Source organism: Micropterus dolomieu, linkage group LG04 (genome assembly GCF_021292245.1).
Source record: "Micropterus dolomieu isolate WLL.071019.BEF.003 ecotype Adirondacks linkage group LG04, ASM2129224v1, whole genome shotgun sequence".
NCBI classification, from domain to species: domain Eukaryota; kingdom Metazoa; phylum Chordata; class Actinopteri; order Centrarchiformes; family Centrarchidae; genus Micropterus; species Micropterus dolomieu.
This window is the reverse complement of record NC_060153.1, coordinates 8,410,431-8,427,866: the sequence shown is the minus strand read 5'-3', so window position 1 is coordinate 8,427,866 and position 17,436 is coordinate 8,410,431. Positions and strand designations below refer to the sequence as shown.

The 17,436-nt window shown below is 39.1% G+C and overlaps 2 protein-coding genes across 7 annotated transcripts in view; both read right to left on the bottom strand.

Moving 5' to 3' along the window:
• The window catches only part of coro2aa (coronin 2Aa), a 44,740-nt gene extending 36,553 nt beyond the window's left edge, over nucleotides 1-8,187 (bottom strand). Inside the window, exon 1 of the mRNA XM_046046781.1 lies at nucleotides 7,892-8,187. Coding sequence (XP_045902737.1) covers nucleotides 7,892-7,906 — 15 coding nt within the window. The 5' untranslated portion in view covers nucleotides 7,907-8,187. The remainder of the gene's footprint in view (nucleotides 1-7,891) is intronic.
• Nucleotides 8,188-10,344: 2,157 nt separating this feature from the next.
• Nucleotides 10,345-17,436, bottom strand: part of uso1 (USO1 vesicle transport factor) — a 22,749-nt gene continuing 15,657 nt past the window's right edge. For all 6 annotated transcript variants that reach the window (XM_046047688.1, XM_046047691.1, XM_046047689.1 and 3 more), the window contains 9 exons: nucleotides 16,635-16,816; nucleotides 16,412-16,533; nucleotides 16,151-16,289; nucleotides 14,706-14,872; nucleotides 13,521-13,577; nucleotides 12,978-13,076; nucleotides 12,410-12,514; nucleotides 11,922-12,137; nucleotides 10,345-11,272 (listed from right to left, as the gene is read on the bottom strand). In XM_046047688.1, the coding sequence (XP_045903644.1) occupies nucleotides 11,201-11,272; nucleotides 11,922-12,137; nucleotides 12,410-12,514; nucleotides 12,978-13,076; nucleotides 13,521-13,577; nucleotides 14,706-14,872; nucleotides 16,151-16,289; nucleotides 16,412-16,533; nucleotides 16,635-16,816 (1,159 nt within the window). In that variant the 3' untranslated portion in view covers nucleotides 10,345-11,200. The remainder of the gene's footprint in view (nucleotides 11,273-11,921; nucleotides 12,138-12,409; nucleotides 12,515-12,977; nucleotides 13,077-13,520; nucleotides 13,578-14,705; nucleotides 14,873-16,150; nucleotides 16,290-16,411; nucleotides 16,534-16,634; nucleotides 16,817-17,436) is intronic.

Below are 17,436 nucleotides of genomic sequence, written 5' to 3'. Positions count from 1 at the left end.
ACACACACACACACACACACACACACACACACACGTAAGAGGCCATCTCCTTCTCCACATTAATAATGAATCAGAAACCCATCTGCTTCACGATTAAGAAACAGGAGCACACCCTGAAACAGTGTTACTTAAATAAATACATCCTGTCGCTGCTGATGTAGTTCAATGGAAGACCGAAAAATCTATTTGAACATCGATAAAATCAAAGACAGCGGTGTACATATGAACTCTAGAGTGAGTGGCATGGGGGATGAATGGGTACGGAGATCAACAGACATTGACTTTAGTGGATGGAGCCCTAGATCAGTGGTCGGCAATAGGCGGCCCGCAGACCAAAGTTGGGCCGCCAGCAATAATGTCTGGCCTGTGGCCAGATTACTTTGATAGTGGCAAAAAAAAAAAATGTATTAAGCGGCTGGTGCTGAAACAGATATGACAGCAAAAGTTACTCACATAATCAGAATTTTAGTTTGAAACATTCAAAAAACATTATCATCGTAATGTGAAGAAGTATCAGTTCGGGAGTTATGTCAAAGGTGTTCTGTTGCAGAGATATCTACTGAAATTAGCATGCTAACAAGCTAGCCCCGGCACGTCCTGTCTCGCAATACCATTTGTATCTTAAGAGGCAATAGTCTAATAGGCCCCTCCTCACAGCTGGAAGTTTTGTGCAGGCTTACTACGTTACAAAAGCTCTCAGCGTCTAATAAATAAACATAATGGTAAGTCATTCCACAGTTTCAACAATCCAGCTTTGATTTGATCATAATAAACATTTAGGCCACCGAGTTTAATGTGAAAATATTCTGTCTCTACACGCCGTCGCTGCCTCTCTGATGCCCAGCCTCTCACGCTTGAACCCTCTTCTCTCCCCTCCTGAACCCGCCACTGGCTTCGTTACCCTGGAATCAGAGTCCTGGCCAGAGCCACTGTAAATCACCTCTGTACTGTATTCCCTGTCGTCAAACTGGCCTCTGTCGGTCTCAGAGGCAGTATTTGGTCCCTGTTCACTGGGAGGCTGCTGATCCCAGTTCCGTTGTCCAGTCACTCAGCTCTGGTTTTGGTGCCCATTCTGGACTCTAAACCGCTAAAAGGGCCTTTAAGTTAGTTGCGTGGCTAACTAAGCAAACAAACTAATATTTTTTTAATCCAGACTGAAGAGTCCTGAGGAAAATATCTTTATAACAGCAGTATTTTTTATTAAATGATTTACCAGGTTTTTCAAAGCTTGCCAGGTATTTATTTTTCAGAAAACAGATGTAAAGTTAATGAGAGGCAGAAACTGGGGCTACAGAACATTAAGGGCTACCCTGGAGTGTCAGATTTTAGACAGTTTGGTTCACTCACTTGTGTCCAAATGGAGCGCAGAGGTTTCCTCTTTCCTGTAAAAACTTGTCCAAGAGCCCTGTAAGCTTGACATTGAACAAATCCATAGACTCACTATTTTTTTTAAGTAATCCCCTCCCTGTTTGCCCCACGTGGGAGCAGCACCAGATAATCCTCAAACAGTCGGACAGCTGTCATGTCAGGAACGTGCAGCACAACCTGCCACGACTGATCTGAGTGACAGGAATGTACTCATGACTCATAATGACAGTTAAAGAGAAGAAGCACAGACTGGAAATACAAACAGGTCTCTTTAAGCAATTGTTTATGCTTTGCTGTGTAAATGTCACTGCCCTGCAGTTACAAGAAACAGCAGGAGCTGGTTTGTCGGGGGAAGCTGGTGGTCTTTAGGCGGTCTGTGTGTGACTATAACAGTGAGAGTGTCCGCAGTCACGTGCAGACTCTCTAGTTACATAAGAGTATTTTAGGATTTCCAAACCATTGTCAGGACAAGTACAGTAATCATCTTTACCATCCACCAGCAGATTGTTTCCTAAAGCCTGTGCACTTTTGAATCCGTTTGGGTGTTGCCTCGAGTGCATCTAGCACCGAGTGATTTGCAAATATAAAAATCCATCAAACATCTCACTGTAATTACAAAGATTGGATTTGATCACAACGCAAAGTGTCGGATGATAAATCCACTTAAAAATGAAACTTCTGCATGCTTGATAACAAGTGTTAAAGAGTTGTAATTATCACGTCATGCACTCCTCACACTCCAACAGCAAAACAAAAAAAGAGGGTAAGTGAGGAATCAGACAAAACAGAGCTGAAACAACCAACAGAAAGGTTATCAGCGACTATTCTGATTATTGATTAATCATTTGAGTCAATTTTCAAATGTGTCAAAAGCTTCTAAAATGTGAGGATTTGCTGTTTTTCATAAAATTTTTTTAGTTTATACTGTCTAATTCTCTGACATTTTATAGAGGATTAAGATGATATGATTTGTTTAAGAATGCTGACAAAGACAGTATAAGTCTGTATCAATTGGGCCATTGACAGTTTTAGAACAGTGGGCTAAAAAGTAACAGGGTACAAACACTATGAAGTCACCTCCACCCTACTGGGCGGAGAGGCAGACCTTCATTAGGTTTAGTCATGAGTGAACCACAGGAGGTGGTGGTGGAGTCAGAGACTAGGCCCTGCGGGCTTTGTTCTGGAGGTATAGTCATGTATGAGGCCTCCTTTAGTTGCAACATCAGGTTTTCCACCACCACCTCAAGGCACAATGTCATTTGACTCTGATAGTGAAGCAACAGAGGACATGTGAGATGATCTCATTCAGCTTTAGGCTAACATGTTACTAAATCAGTGATATAACCCTGAATAAGGGCAAATAAAGATACATGGTGCACACAGAGTTTCAATTGCTGCTAGGGGGCACTAGTGATGGGAATTACATGGCTTGGTTCCTTTCCGAGAGCCGTGTCTTCATTTAGTACCACTTCTCCTGGTCACTGCAAAGAAAATGCACAAAAATGCAATGCAATACATTGAAATATTCTGTCATATTGATGGTTAAAAAGTGGGATATGTCAAGAATAACTATCCTAGTTGTAACAAAAATAACACCCTGCTAATGAAAATATGGTTAAGAAATGATTACACAACTCTATAAAGACACTTTCGGACAGGAGCCGGCTCCTTTAAGTGAAGAATGGGAGCGACACATTACTAGGGGACACAAGTACACATATTTACTTTGTTGAAACGGTTAGTTAATCAGTTTGTTTTCATTTGTCATTGTTGGTTCCAGCAGTGGTGCTTTGAGCTAAATGCCAGCGTCAGCATGCTAACATGCCCGTAATGACAACGCTTCTCTGGTTCCAGCTTCTCAAATGTGAGGATTTACTGCTTTTCTCAGTTTGTAAACTGAATATTTGGACTAATTCAAGATTACATTAGAATAATAAGTCATATTGATCACAAAGCTACATAATATTACCATCTTCTGTTGTATTGTATATAGCATTTTGTACACGCCTACACAGACGCACACCCCCCTCGACAGGTTAGCCTGGTTACATAAGGAACTATCAGCCTTTAATTGGTTTCTTCACGTCTGTGTGGAGTAAAAAATAATGATCCTTTAAGATGCCACAAACTTGACACATTCTGCAGTTCAAACATCACCGGGCAGAGCAGTATGTACGCTATCTAGGCATCAGGGACAGTTGGGCATTTTCTTATCAGCTAACGTCTTTGACTCATTTGCATTAAAGTAAAAATACATCAAAACCATATGTGCCTGCAACTAATAATTACTTTCATTCTCAATTTGTCTGTATATTAATTTTCTATTAATTGTTTATTGTAACTTATTTTGTCTGACCAACTTTTCAGTTCATCTTGACCTTTACAAAACAATCTCACTTCATGGTCCATTTAGTAGTTGTTGTGGAGCTTTCTGCTATTTCACATGATCCTCATCAGCCGATGGATTATTGCCCAGTCATCAAGGAAATATAGATGTTCAAATGTCCATGTTTACTGAGCAATTATGAACTTCCTGTCCACGTTGGCTAAGCAGTTCCAACACCCATCTTTCAATGAAGACTGTGTGATGTGACTGAAAGCTCCAGATCAGCTATTAAATGGACCAAGATATTCAGTGCGCCATCACGGAAAAGTACAAAAAAAAAATAAAACAGCAAATATATCCATTTGAGAACCTGGAACCAATAAATGTGTGCTATATTTGATTATAAAATTACTTCGAACAGTTAATCGATTCTCACAATTGTTGTTGATAATTTTCTGTCGATCAACTAATCAGTTAATCAGATTTTTCTAGTACAACACCTCCTGCTCAATTTGTCTCATTTTCCCCACGAAAAAAAACCACTACACTTGCAGTGCAGAGTGCAATCTTAAGAGTAAATATCAACAGGCTTCAGGGGTAATCTAGGTGCACTGTTTGTCTAGAATACAGATTATACCTCATGTTATTTGGCCACTTTGTTGAATAACAGCAGCATGACATAGACTTACTGCCTGAAGGCCAATATGGCCTCTTGATTAGAGGGCCTATTTGCTCAAAAGCGTGCATTTGATTCACAGCAGTTATTACAGCAGGTTGGACTTTGATACCTTCAACCAGCAAAGAGCGTGTGTATCATCAAAGAAACCTGAGCTCTAGTTACTGTTTTGACATGAGTGACAGTGAGATACAATACAAAATAAATAATGTCTTTCACAGGAAGGCACTCAGTAAAGAAAAGAGTCTGTTTCTGAGAATCAGAAGTGAGCTTCTATACAAAATGCACGTCACAAGTTGGACAAAGTGGGAGAATCTGAGGTATGTGTTAACAGTCTTTGTGATAACATGCCAGAGATAAAGGCTAGAGTGTATTGCCCAACATGAAAGTGCCCAACAGATTTCACTAGAGACAGAGTAGAATAAAACAAAAAAAGAGTACAGTCTCTTCAAATACCACAACCACCTCATTAAAAAAATGTCTAAAGAGCGTGAAGATGAAGAAAGCCAGCTACAAGGGGTGAGGTTTACTTTTGACTGGGAGTTTTGAGTTTCCCACAAGCGAAGATGTGTTGCAAACTCATCAGTCTAATGCTCATTTTGGCCGGCGTTTGCCATTAGGTACATGACAAACCTACTTAGACAGATCTAGTGCTGGCATGACACTTCTACAGTCTGTACAACTCCAAAAGTCATGACTCATGTTGTCACACTTAAACTTTGCACATTGCTGCTGTTTACAGTCTGAAACACCTTTCAGTTTTGTGAATGAAAAGCTGGTGATCTAACATGCAGGTTACTTAGGTAGTAGTGCTGGACTATATGGCCAAAAATGCTATCACGATAAAAAGTTTCATATCTTTCGATATCAATAATTATCACGATAAGTATTAGTAGCCAGTAGTATCAGTACTAACCATTTCCTGACTTCAACACCTCTCATACATGAGAGTGGTATTATTTTGTCATAAAATAAGTGTATTCCCCAGTAGAGAACTATACAACAGTTTGGGGTTTTAGGGGGGAGTTACGTTCTGTAAGCGTTTCCTCACAACAAGGATGTTGTTTGCCAACAAAGTTACAGCACGTAACATTTTTACATTTCTGTTCGTGTACGGATTAAACAAACAAGATGCAGTGTGTTAATTAGTGAGCTTTAGAGCTGTTGCTAAGTATATTTGAGAGAGCCAGGCTAGCTATTCTCCCCCGGTTTCTTTATGCTAACCTAAGCACCTCCCTGCCTCAGCTCAGTACTTAACGCACAGACATGTGAGTGGTATCAATCTTCTCATCTAACTCTCAGAAAGAAAGCAAAGAAGTGTATTTCCCACAATGTTGAGCTCAAATACACAGAACTACACAACTTTCTGTACAAAGCAAACTGTAGTAGCTCACCTCACTATACCATTGATTACCATTTATGGATGTAAAACAGCAATTTCTGACAAAATAGTACGTTTTTTATACATGCCCTTGTCTTGCTAATCATTAGTTAATGAAATTACAGTCAATATATATATCAATCTTCATTTAAGTGGGTCCTGCAGACTGCTGGGCCTCAGGTAAGAACGCTCAGTTGGAGCTAATGCTAAAAAGTTGAGGAATATGGCTGAACTAAATCTCACAACAGTAAAAATAATATTTTCTGATTTCAACATGATAAAAAAAATTCCATAAACAGTAATATTGAATTATTGGTCAGAATAATGTTAAAACTGCTCTTGAGTCCAAACAAACTGCATGCTCTGGATCTGCCCCTGTGGAGCGATGTGCCATGGTACACTAGAAAAGCCAACTGGCACAAAGTCCTAAATCTCTCCCACTGTTCCACATGTGGTGACCATTAAACTCGGGTCATTAAACACCAAACTCTCAAACTGCTTTTTCTTTTGTCTTAAGTTTGTTTACGTCCATCCAGACAAAAGTGAGTAAAAACAATGCATCCAAACCATCTGGTGAACCGGATCTGGAGCCACCCACCGAGCAAATTAATAGATTTCACTCAACTAATGATGTGTTTGCAGACATGAAGATGACATTATCTGAATGGGTACAACACAGTTTATTCTGGTTTTGAAGATCCTGTTGCTGATGGGACATGTGAATCAGAGTCTGCAAACATTTTCCCAGAACCCAATGTGATATCTTCAGATTGCTTGTTTTGTCCAACCAATAATTATAAAACCAAAAGACTTACAATCATAGAGAAACTCCTGAAAGTTTCAGTAGTTTACAGTGAACGACAGACATTTCTTGTCATGAATCAGATGTGGGGAATTTTCAAGGACGCTTCAGACAAAATAAAGAATTGTTATTTAATATTATTTATTAATTATTTACAGCTGAAACGATAAGCTAATGTTCGATGTAACATTTATTTAAAGAATAATCGAGAAATAAAATCTGCAGATTTATCTATAATAAAAATAATTGTTAGGTGCCACCTTAGTTTGTTTCATCCTACAAATTATCAAAAAATAAACAACAGGCATTCAAAGTAGACAAAATTCCCACATTTGAAAAGATAACCTAAATGATTAATCAGTTATCAGTATTGTTGGGGATCAATTTATCAACTCATCAACTCTGAATGGCTCATCTTTTCAGTGTTTCATATGATTTTTTGTGCAGTTTCCAGTAAATAATATAACTGTATCTACTGTACATTTTCACAGATTGTTGCGCTCTCGCTTTACAAATAATCTCATAATCCAATCCAATAATCAGTGGTTTTCAAAAGTGACATGTGGGGAAGCTTCAGGCATCTAAATAAACAATAGTTAATTAGTTAGACAATTAGTTTGTTACATTTTTCAATTGTCCATTTGTCAATTAACAGAAAATTAATCAGCACTGAAAAACAATATTTTCAGTCATTGTTCCAAATATAATTAGCTTGCTCCAACTTCTCAAATCTGACAATTTTGTGAATTTCATTGTGTTTTATGATAGTAATCTGAAAATCTTTGTGCTTTTGGACTGCTGAATATATAACAAGCTATTTGAGGATTACACCTTGGGCTCAGGGACAATAACAATGGGGCATTTTCCACTAGTTTTCTGACATTTTACAGCCAAAACAATCAAAAGCATAATGTTAAGAATAAGGGAAAAATCTAATTTAGAAAAGTGATTTTGATTTGAGCAGAAACAGCTGTGCACAAACACCACACTGTGTCTATTCAAAGGGATTAACACACTATTAAAGAAGCTCACTGGTCTGTGTTTGACATAGATACACAATAGACTATACCTACTGCCACAAATGATCAGCTAAAACTACCTCACGCGCACACTTGAAACCTGGAGTCGAGTTGCGTTTTCCCTGCCTGCTTAGAGAAGGCTGAGAAGCCGCATGGCAGAGCTGCAGCTCGGAGCCACGCTGCAAGTGTAACAGCCTAAAATAAAACTGTGCGACTGTCACCAGAACAATCCGATTACCGTGCAGCTGCAGAGATACGACCTGCAGATTGACAAGAGACAACTAACGTGCTGCGGGATGTTAGACTGAACTAAACTCACCTTTGAGACGGTCATATGGTGTGAGGTGCGTCGGCAGGTGGTGTTAGTTTTCCCTGAAGAGGTGGTGATGGTGGAGCTGGAGCTGGTGGTGGACTGAGACGAGTCGTGTTATAACATCGGTGGTTGTTGCATGATGGTTATTTAAAAGTCATGATGCCCGGCACGACCTTGAGTCTCCCATAAAAAATAAAAAAGAAGCTCACAGACAGAGCATACCCCTCCTGCACAGTCACCACGAGGGAAAAAAAGAAAAACAAGAGCCAGAGAAGGAGGAGGAGAGATGAGAGCAGGATGCGACGAGAGAGGAAGAAGGGGAGGGAGGGGCGAGGCAATACACGTTGATTTCAAATATACTGGGTCATTAAAGGGTGAGTCTTTAAAAAATGATTTCCCATAAAATGAGAGTCAAACTCCCTAAGACAAGATGTTTTCCCCTTGCAGAAATGAGACCAAAGATAATGTCTTAGAAAAACTGTACTGAACTACCACAGGGGTAGTCCCGTGTACCTTCCGTCAGCCCGTGGTTTCCAACATGACATGTGAGAAAGCTTCAGAGGGCCTTTTTGATCAGTTTCATCTCTATATTTGTTTTTTTGGAGGGTTGGTGGTTATCAGGGTTGTTTATGTTGTTTGGTTTTGTATTTATTTGTTTGTTTAATGTAAAGCACAGTGAGTTTCCCTGTAAGTAAATGTCCTATATAGCCTCCATAAAATCATATAAGTAAGATACAAATCAAATTTAATGATCAAATGTGTGCAGGAAAAAAAGTAAAAGGGCTAATGGATTTCCGCTGAGTTAATAACATAAAACAAATCCACACTATTAAAAATATACTGTGTATGTTATGACCTCATAAAACAGATTCTTGCTATAAATAGTCTCTGGAAATTTAATCATTTTCACCCAAATAAAAAGATTTCCATATTTGAAAGAAAGTTAGCTAACTTTGCTAGTGGGATGTTTGATGACATTTTAAGGGCTTGGGCCATTATAGTGTTTCTCTGTACCTGGGTCAAAATCTGGTTTTAAAATAGTTGGCATTTGTGCATGCATGGTTCATATACCTAAAACAATGTTTTAATCTAAATGACACACAGCAAACCTGGAGCATATGATATTGATTAGTAGAACAATGAAGCTGTCGTGTGTAGCCTATTGTGTCCGCTGTATTTGATGGGTCCTTGAAGGTCACAGTGAACAATATACACAATGTGCCCTCGGGGCCCTGAAGCATGTGGAACTGGTTCAATGTGGTCTAAACAGTGTACAGCTGTTATACACGATAAATATCACAGTATTTTGCATGGATCCCATATGGTTCTGTGTGTATGTGTGTGCGAGGAGCACTCTTCTGTTCAGCTTTAACTGATGGTAGACACTTAACGGAGGAAATACACAATAGATACAGAGTGATGATGTTTAGATAATTGAATGTAGAATCTCAGCTCTCAGGTGAGAAAAAGTAGCTGACAGTAGCTGAATACTGACAACTGGTGACAGTCATGTCAAATTTTCATTTGAATCCTTCTTGCATTCCTCATATACTATTTTAAAGAACATATGTCATTTTGTGAGTGATGTTTGGTGCACATCTTTATTTGAGGGCATTTGTTGCCCTCCAGTGTTGAAACACAGCCATCACAAGAGGATTCACAACAGCAGAGGCCTCTATGAAGAGCATCTGTACTGCACACATGCCCTAACACAAGTCTCACTGACACCTTTACTAATATTATACAGACAAAAGTATCAATTATCTGTAAACTAGACAGTATCAGTCCAGCTGGTATATAGATAAGATTAATGTTCAAAAAAGGGGAAACAGGTGTGTTGCACTGAAAGAAGAATCACCTCATGTTTTGACCATTTTATTTGCAACTAATTTGATAATAAATATATTTATCAATTTTTCACGGTCAACCATGTTTTTCGTTCACTTTCGGCGTCATGCACCACCATACACCTGGAATGCTTTGAGGTTGAAATTTGGGTATTTTAGCTTGGAAATTTCCCAATTCGCAGCAGTCTGGAATACGACATAAAAATGCCCCCAAACAACCAATCACGTACCTGAAGGGGGCGTTGAATGCTTAGACTAGTGATATAACTAGTAGTTATATCAGATATTTCCTGAAACATTCATGTTGTGTAAATATCGTAGAAAGATGCATCTAAAAAGTTTGACTTATTTTTTTATATGATCACAAAAATGGTTTTGCAGGAAAAAAAAAACATTTTGCAGTTTATAATCAGCAAAAGAATCATTCAGGTATTGTAAAGTCCTAGATCTTTGCCAGCAAAGACATTATTTGGCAAATCTGAAGAAGCAATGATATGACAAGAGAAAGATACTGAAACACAAGCATCATTTGTATTCATATGATGGCTACGTGTTAGAAGTTCTCGTGCCCTATATTTAAATAAGTGTGAAAAGCCATACGCAAAAATCTCATTGTGGATTTAGTAAAATTTTATTTATCTACAATTACTCCTCCATACAGGCATAAAGACTGATAAGATTCTTTTTTCATTTCAGTGTGGCTCATAAATTGATAAGTTACACAATATCATACAGAAGCTAGATGCCAGAACTGGACAAAAAGTTGCAAAAATATCTTTTTTGTCTTTACATCTTTTCGGTCAGTGTTTTGCAGCATATTGTAGAGCAGATAGGGTGTGTCGTCAAAGTGAAATGAAACAACTCTTGAGTGTTGAAATAGTGTAACACTCCAACTGATTGGGGGTGTGAGGTCAGGGCACAGCACAGTGACATGTTGCAGGTGATCTTACTGCTGTAGGTGCATCTTAAGTTTGGTGAGAGCAGCAGAGCAGGATGGGAAAAAGCCAAAAGAGCTCTGGCAGCATCTTTATGATGAAATGAGAATAATCTCACATCTGCTTATAATTGCAATTTTGCTACATTTCAAATCCTCATCTCTAAATTTCCCAGATGACTTGTGTGTCAAAATGAACCTAGCATTTTTTTTATGACAATACATTACAATAAACACAAGACTGGTAAAAATCCATCAAAACCTGACGGTAAAAGGGCAGAGATGAATGCACTGACGTGTTTTTAGCTGTCACTGAAAACCGAAGAACCACATCATCAAAAACAGTCCAAATGACTAACATGTAAATGTGATGTGACAGAAGGGGAAAAGAAATATGAACATGTCATGGCAGCTGGAAAGAGAAACATCTTCAATATATTAGTCCTATGCTTTTGTTTCTCAGGTGTCTTTTCTTGCCTGCTGGAAAACAACTTCCCATCGCTCCTTTTTTCACTCTTTCAGTGTTTATTTCCTCTAGTCCTCATCTTCATCCTCCTCATCGTCATCTGTTTGATCCCTAGCGTCGAGGTCATCTTCATCTTCCACCTGTAAGGAAAGTGTCACAGTCTAACTAAAGCAAACACACAACACACACAGCTGAGTGGTCAGGACACAAAGTAATGTCTCTGAAGGTGTTGTTCTTACCATAAAGTTTACTAGTCACGACATCTCTGCTACTAAAAACTACCACCAAGTTTAACTGGTTAAACAGCTTAAAAGACTAGAAACCCATTAAATTAACTCCTCTTTTCACCAACATACGCAGACGTTTCTGTCTTAATAGTCAGAGGAGGAGGATGTAATGAATGAGTAATGACAGAGGACAATGTGCTGGACATAGAATAGACTACAGTAAAGTTATTATTTATTTGTAGTGTCGTTGCAGTCATGGAAAAAAGATTGTCAACGGCAATGTTCTGTCACGGTTTTCGTTGACAAAATCAACACTGTATGATTTTATGTCTTGACAATCAACACCAACAGGCCCAGACTAGAACAACTCAATCCAACCTAGTCTGATAGGTTGTGACTACAATCAGCACCACAATCATTATGCGTGTCCCATTTTTTTTTCTTCTGTATTTTACTGTCATTCAGTCCAACTAGCATTTGCCTCGTCTATACAACCTCCAATTATAACATTATGACCAGACTTACAACTACTGATGAATTCAGAAAAGAAATATCTGTCTACCGTCTCTCCCAGGTCTTTAAGTCTCTGTTTGAGGCTGTGGATCTTCTGGTCCTGGTCCGCCAGCAGCATCAGCAGGTCATCCTGCTCCTTCTTGGACTCTTGCACCTCCGTCTGCAGCTTTGCTTTTTCCGTCTGCAGGATGGCCACCGTGCTGGTGGCTGAAGCCAGCTGCTGCTCCAGCTCAGCTCGGCCCTCCGACGACTTCTTTGCTTCCTCCTGAACCAAGAACGAAGATGGAGAAAACAGAGGACAAAGAGTCAGGGGCGGAATGGGACAATGACAGGCCGAGGGTGTAGATCTTGAATAGAATGATCCATAAATACAAATAATGGGAACACAGGAAGAAACCCTAACATCTGATGAATAAATAAACAAGTGTATTAATAATAACAAGTGTGTAAATAGTGGAAATCAATCAGGACCAAGTGATGCTTCAGAGACAATAGTCATACAGACATTTTGGTATAACATTCAGTTATTCTACACACCTTGAGTCTCTCTGTCTCAGTCGTCTGGGCTGCGAGTCTGCTCTCTAGTTCAGCCATCTTGGCGGCGTCTAATGAGCCGTCACTGCTGGGGACTGCGTCTGAGGTCTGACAGAAACCAGTGGAAAGCTGATTAATTTAGTGTCGGTTAAGAAGAATAGCTACAAGGTTTGTTTATTTATTACTTTACAACACAGTGTTGTCTAACAAGATTAAAGTTAGGGTAGGTCATTTATTTCAGAAGCATTCGAGTTAAAATTCTCCTTACTTCCCGACAGCAAACAATAAATCAAAAATGGGAAAATCTCTTTTAAAAATCTGGTATCCGTGACTGTAGCAGGACCGTAATAAGTACGAATGAAATGACCGGCCTTTGAAAGTTTATATGTAACGTTACGTTACATATAAAGATTATATACAGTAGATAGATGAATAAATAAAAATATAAAATAAATAAAAATGTTTTACATGGTGGAGGATGATTTAAGGAGTTTCACAGTCTTAGGGCAGAAGCTTCTGTCCTGTGGTATGACAGCGGATATCTATATATGGCACAAAATGTCATATTTACCGCAGCTTCAGCTCTTCTCAGCAGCTCTTGTCTCTCTGTCTTCATCTGGTTGATTTCTGCAGACTGGGACTGGACCTGACTCCTCAGAGCCTCCAGCTCCTGCAGAAAACAAACGTAGTAAATGCATTTTCTGAAAATAAGAAAACACTTTAGATTGAAGTTTTAAGGTCAAGTCTGGTGATATTCTATATTTTTCTTATTGTCAAAGATCCCGCTAACAAGTATTGCATGTGCAGCCAAATAAATTTAATCCCACTCTACCACAATACAATTAAAAATACATAAATGATGCACACTGGTTAAAATGTTATAACATTTCATCACCATGACCAATCTTTAAGATTACCATCTTCAATAGGATCAATGGGCTTTAGGCTGAGTGACAGAAGATAAGAGATGAAGAGGCAGACCATTTTTTTCTTTGTATTCATCTTTTCACGGGATTTGTTGTTAACGATAAGAAAAATACAGAATACCAGCAGTGTTCTTTACACATTCATTAGGAAACAAAAGTCAGGGGAAGTGAGTAGTGATGAATCCCACCTTGAGCAGCTCTGTGTTCTCCGATCCTCCCGCTGAACTCTCTGCTGTCTGCGACCTCTACAGTTACATACAGTGAGAATATTATATTAGTGACTCAGTTGTGGATGAAGTACTTACAAGTAAAAGTCCTGAATTTAAAATGTTACTTTAGTGAAAGTACAGAAGTATTATCAGCTAAATGTACTTAAAGTAGCAAAAGTGGAAGCACTCACTTCCTACGTGTTATATTATAGAATATAACATTTTTCTGTCAAATACATATAAGAGCATTTTAATTTTGTCATCAATGTGCAGCCAATTTTAGATACTTTGTATGCTACAGAGTAGATTTCACTATGAGAGGACAAAATATATACAGCACATGCAATTATAATCGTAAGATTAGACCAGTGCTGCAACTAATGACTATTTTCCATTATTGATTCATCTACTGATTATTTTGTAGATCAATCAATTAACTCTTGACTGTAGAGGTGATATCTTTAAAATGTCTTGTTTTGTCACAGTCCAAAAAACAAAGATATTCAATTTACAATGATAAAAAAAAACAACAACAAAAAAGGCAACAAATCATGACATGGAAGAAGCCAAACTGGGAAGGATTCTGCTTAAACATAACTTGTACAATTAATAAATTTTGAAAATTGTCTGTTGTAAGAAATTGTTTGTTGTTGTGAGTAGTTTTGGTATGTTTGAAAACTGTAGTTGGCGTCCATTTAGTGTAATGATGTCTGGCTGTTGTCACAATGGTGAGTGAAGTGTGGTTTGGTCATTTACTGTTCAAAGTCTACGTGCTGTTTATCTGTTATGAATGGATGAAGCTAAACACAATTTGTGTAATGATGTCAACTGTTTTTCAGGCAACAGTGATGAGTTGAAAGGCAGTTTGTCTACTGTTGTTTGGGGAAACGAGCCCCCCGGGTGTCACTGAGCTGTGTCTGGAGGAGTGTGTTTTGCCTGCACAGCTTGTCCGTCTCCTCTTGAAGCTTACACAAACAAACACACACAGACAGACATCGTGATAAACTCTGCGACCCCTGACAACAGCTCAACTTTGACAAATGGTCTTTGTTCATTACTGGTTTTATGTTATGGAAATTTGTGCCTCTGAAATCAGCCCTGAGTGTGATGCATGAACACACACACAAACAAATAAATAAATACTGTACGTAGATACTGACTAACCAGGGTGTTGATGAGTGCGTCTTTGTCCCCGAGTTGTGTCTGAAGGAGTGTGTGCTGTTTGCGGAGCTCCTCCACCTCCTCTCTGAGCTGTGTGAGCTCCTCCGTCTGCAGCCCGTTCAGCTGGGAGCCGTCTCCCTGGCTGTTGGACTGACTCTGGTTCTCCTTACCTGAAGTTATGACCACATACACAAACTTAGTTAAAAATGTTAGACTCAACAGGAAATGCAACATGATCAATGAAGTGTTACCCCCTCCATTGATTTTTGTAAGGTAATCATACATAGATATACACACACAATTACACAACCAGCTCAAGTAATATAACACAGCGATCTCATAACGACACACTGGCCGATTTATTAGAGCGGTTTGAGTACAGTAAAAAAATTACATTAAAAGGCAAAAGCTTGGACTGTCTTTTTGTCTCTTCAGAGGCAAGTCTGTTTAATATACGCAGTTATGATGACAGTTTACACACTATCTAAATTCTTTAGATAAGATGTTGTGGACTCTGCTACACTCAGTTTTACTATCAGGAAACAAGGAAAACACATGAGTTAGCAGAGTGCAGTTTATCTTCAGTACCTTTTCCAGTCTGATGAGCATCAACAAGCTCAAACCTGTTGCATCAAAACCAGAACTTCAGACGATAATTCACAGATTCATTTCATCCCGGTTATAATAATGTAAGTCTCTCTTCACCTGCCTCAGCAAGTCGTCTCTGGACCATCTGCAAATGGTCCAAAATGCTGCTGCAAGTCTATTGACCAGGTTTAGTCAGACGAGTCACACCGCACCAATGCTGTTTTTGTAGCATTGGCTTCCCGTCAGGTTCAGGATTCAGTTTAAGGTGCTCATCTTTACATAATCACATACTTTGGCCACTCACAGTTATGCAATATTGGATAATTTTCCTCGTTGAATAAATTACAAAGTATAATAATCCACATTTGTGTAATTGGTTTTCGCTTGATCTACTTTGTGTGACTAGTGAGAAACTCTGAGTGTGTTTTAGGTCATATTTGTGCAGGAATATAGAAAATTCTAAAGCCTTTTGGCACCAATGTAACTCCCCTTAAAATCACAAATTGTCATGTTTACGTTGTGTTTGTGACAAAAAGAGAACATGTATATTTCCCAAATTGTAAGTAGGATTCCTTTAAAACCGCTCTGATCATACATATTGTCGACCTGTGGCCTCTGTTGTAAAACTTGCAATGTCGCTGCGTATCACTGTTGCCCCGTATCTGAGAAACTTCATCATAAACAGGATTAGTGGCCAAAAATATGAAAACAGCACAACACCACACACAGAAAGATAATTAAAGGTCTTCAACTTTGCCTTAAGGATTGGATTAAGAGTACTTCTTGTGATAAACGATGACCCTGCTTTTCTTTGTGGACACAAAACACCTGTTACATGTTAACCAATGAGGTGAACCCACCTAATTTTAGCTTTAGGATGTTGTACTGATCTTTGTGCTGCTGGATCTGGGACAGCTGCTGGGTGACTGTAGCCTGCATCTGTTCATTTTGAGATGACATGGACTTCACCTGCTCTTTCAGCTCCTGGATCTGAGCATCCTGAGGATCACACAATCAAACTCCAATAGTCATCAAGGGAAGAACGTCAAACAGAAATAACATCAAATAATACAAAACCACACGCAGAATTGAAAATGGCACTACCACTTAGCTCTGTTTACCTGTTCCCTGATCAGCTCTTTATACTGAGTTACAATGTTGTCATGTTGCTCTAATGTCTTCTTCACCTCCTCTTCCTTCTTCTCCTCCTCACTGGATTTGTGAACCGCTTTGGTGATCACACCTGTTTAGAGTTAAGCGGGAGAAATCATTTGTAAAAACTCTCAGGAATCTTTACAAACTCCACACCAAATTAATTTGAGTCGAGAACGGTCTCTGACTGACCCTCCAGTTCTTTGATCAGCTTGGTGAACTCGTGGTCGAACAGCATCTGCTCTGGAGACGGGAAGACGGGCTGCGGCTTCTGAGCCGCCCTCGAGTACAGCTCATGCTTAGTGATGAAGCCCAGTTTCTCTACAAAGTTTTCCTTTCCAATCCTCTTCTCGATGAGCTGCTTTAGCTTCTCTCTGAGGAGGACAGAGATGAAATGGCAGGTCTTAACCAGAACAGAGCCTTTTAACATTTACTGTGCTGACATGACATAAGAATTACCCCCACTGCCTCTTACTCAGAGGTTCCTCACCAGCAACAAGAGAGTTTTAACCAGTTTTATCCCATCGACTTGTCTGAGCTTTTAAAAACAGTATCACAAATGAGAGTGTCCTCCAGCCCACTTGATGTAATACCTACAAAATTTTTACTGAAAGTAATGGATTCTGTTGGCCCCCATTTGATCTCTGTTTTCAACAGCTCCCTATCTACTGGTTGTGTCCCTGATTATTTTAAAACGGCTTGCGTGAACCCACTTTTAAAGAAACCTGGTTTAGATCCCTCCCTCCCACATAATTTTAGACCAATTTCAAAACTGCCTTTTATTGCAAAGATTCTAGAAAGAATTGTGTCCAAACAGCTGCTCACTGTACTGGAAAATAAGTCTGGTTCAGTCTGGTTTTCGGAAGTACCACAGCACTGAGACTGCCCTGCTTAAAGTCACCAATGACCTTTTAATGTCTGCTGATGAAGGCATGTGCTCAGTCCTGGTACTCCTGGACCTTAGCACTGCTTTTGACACCATTGATCACAACAT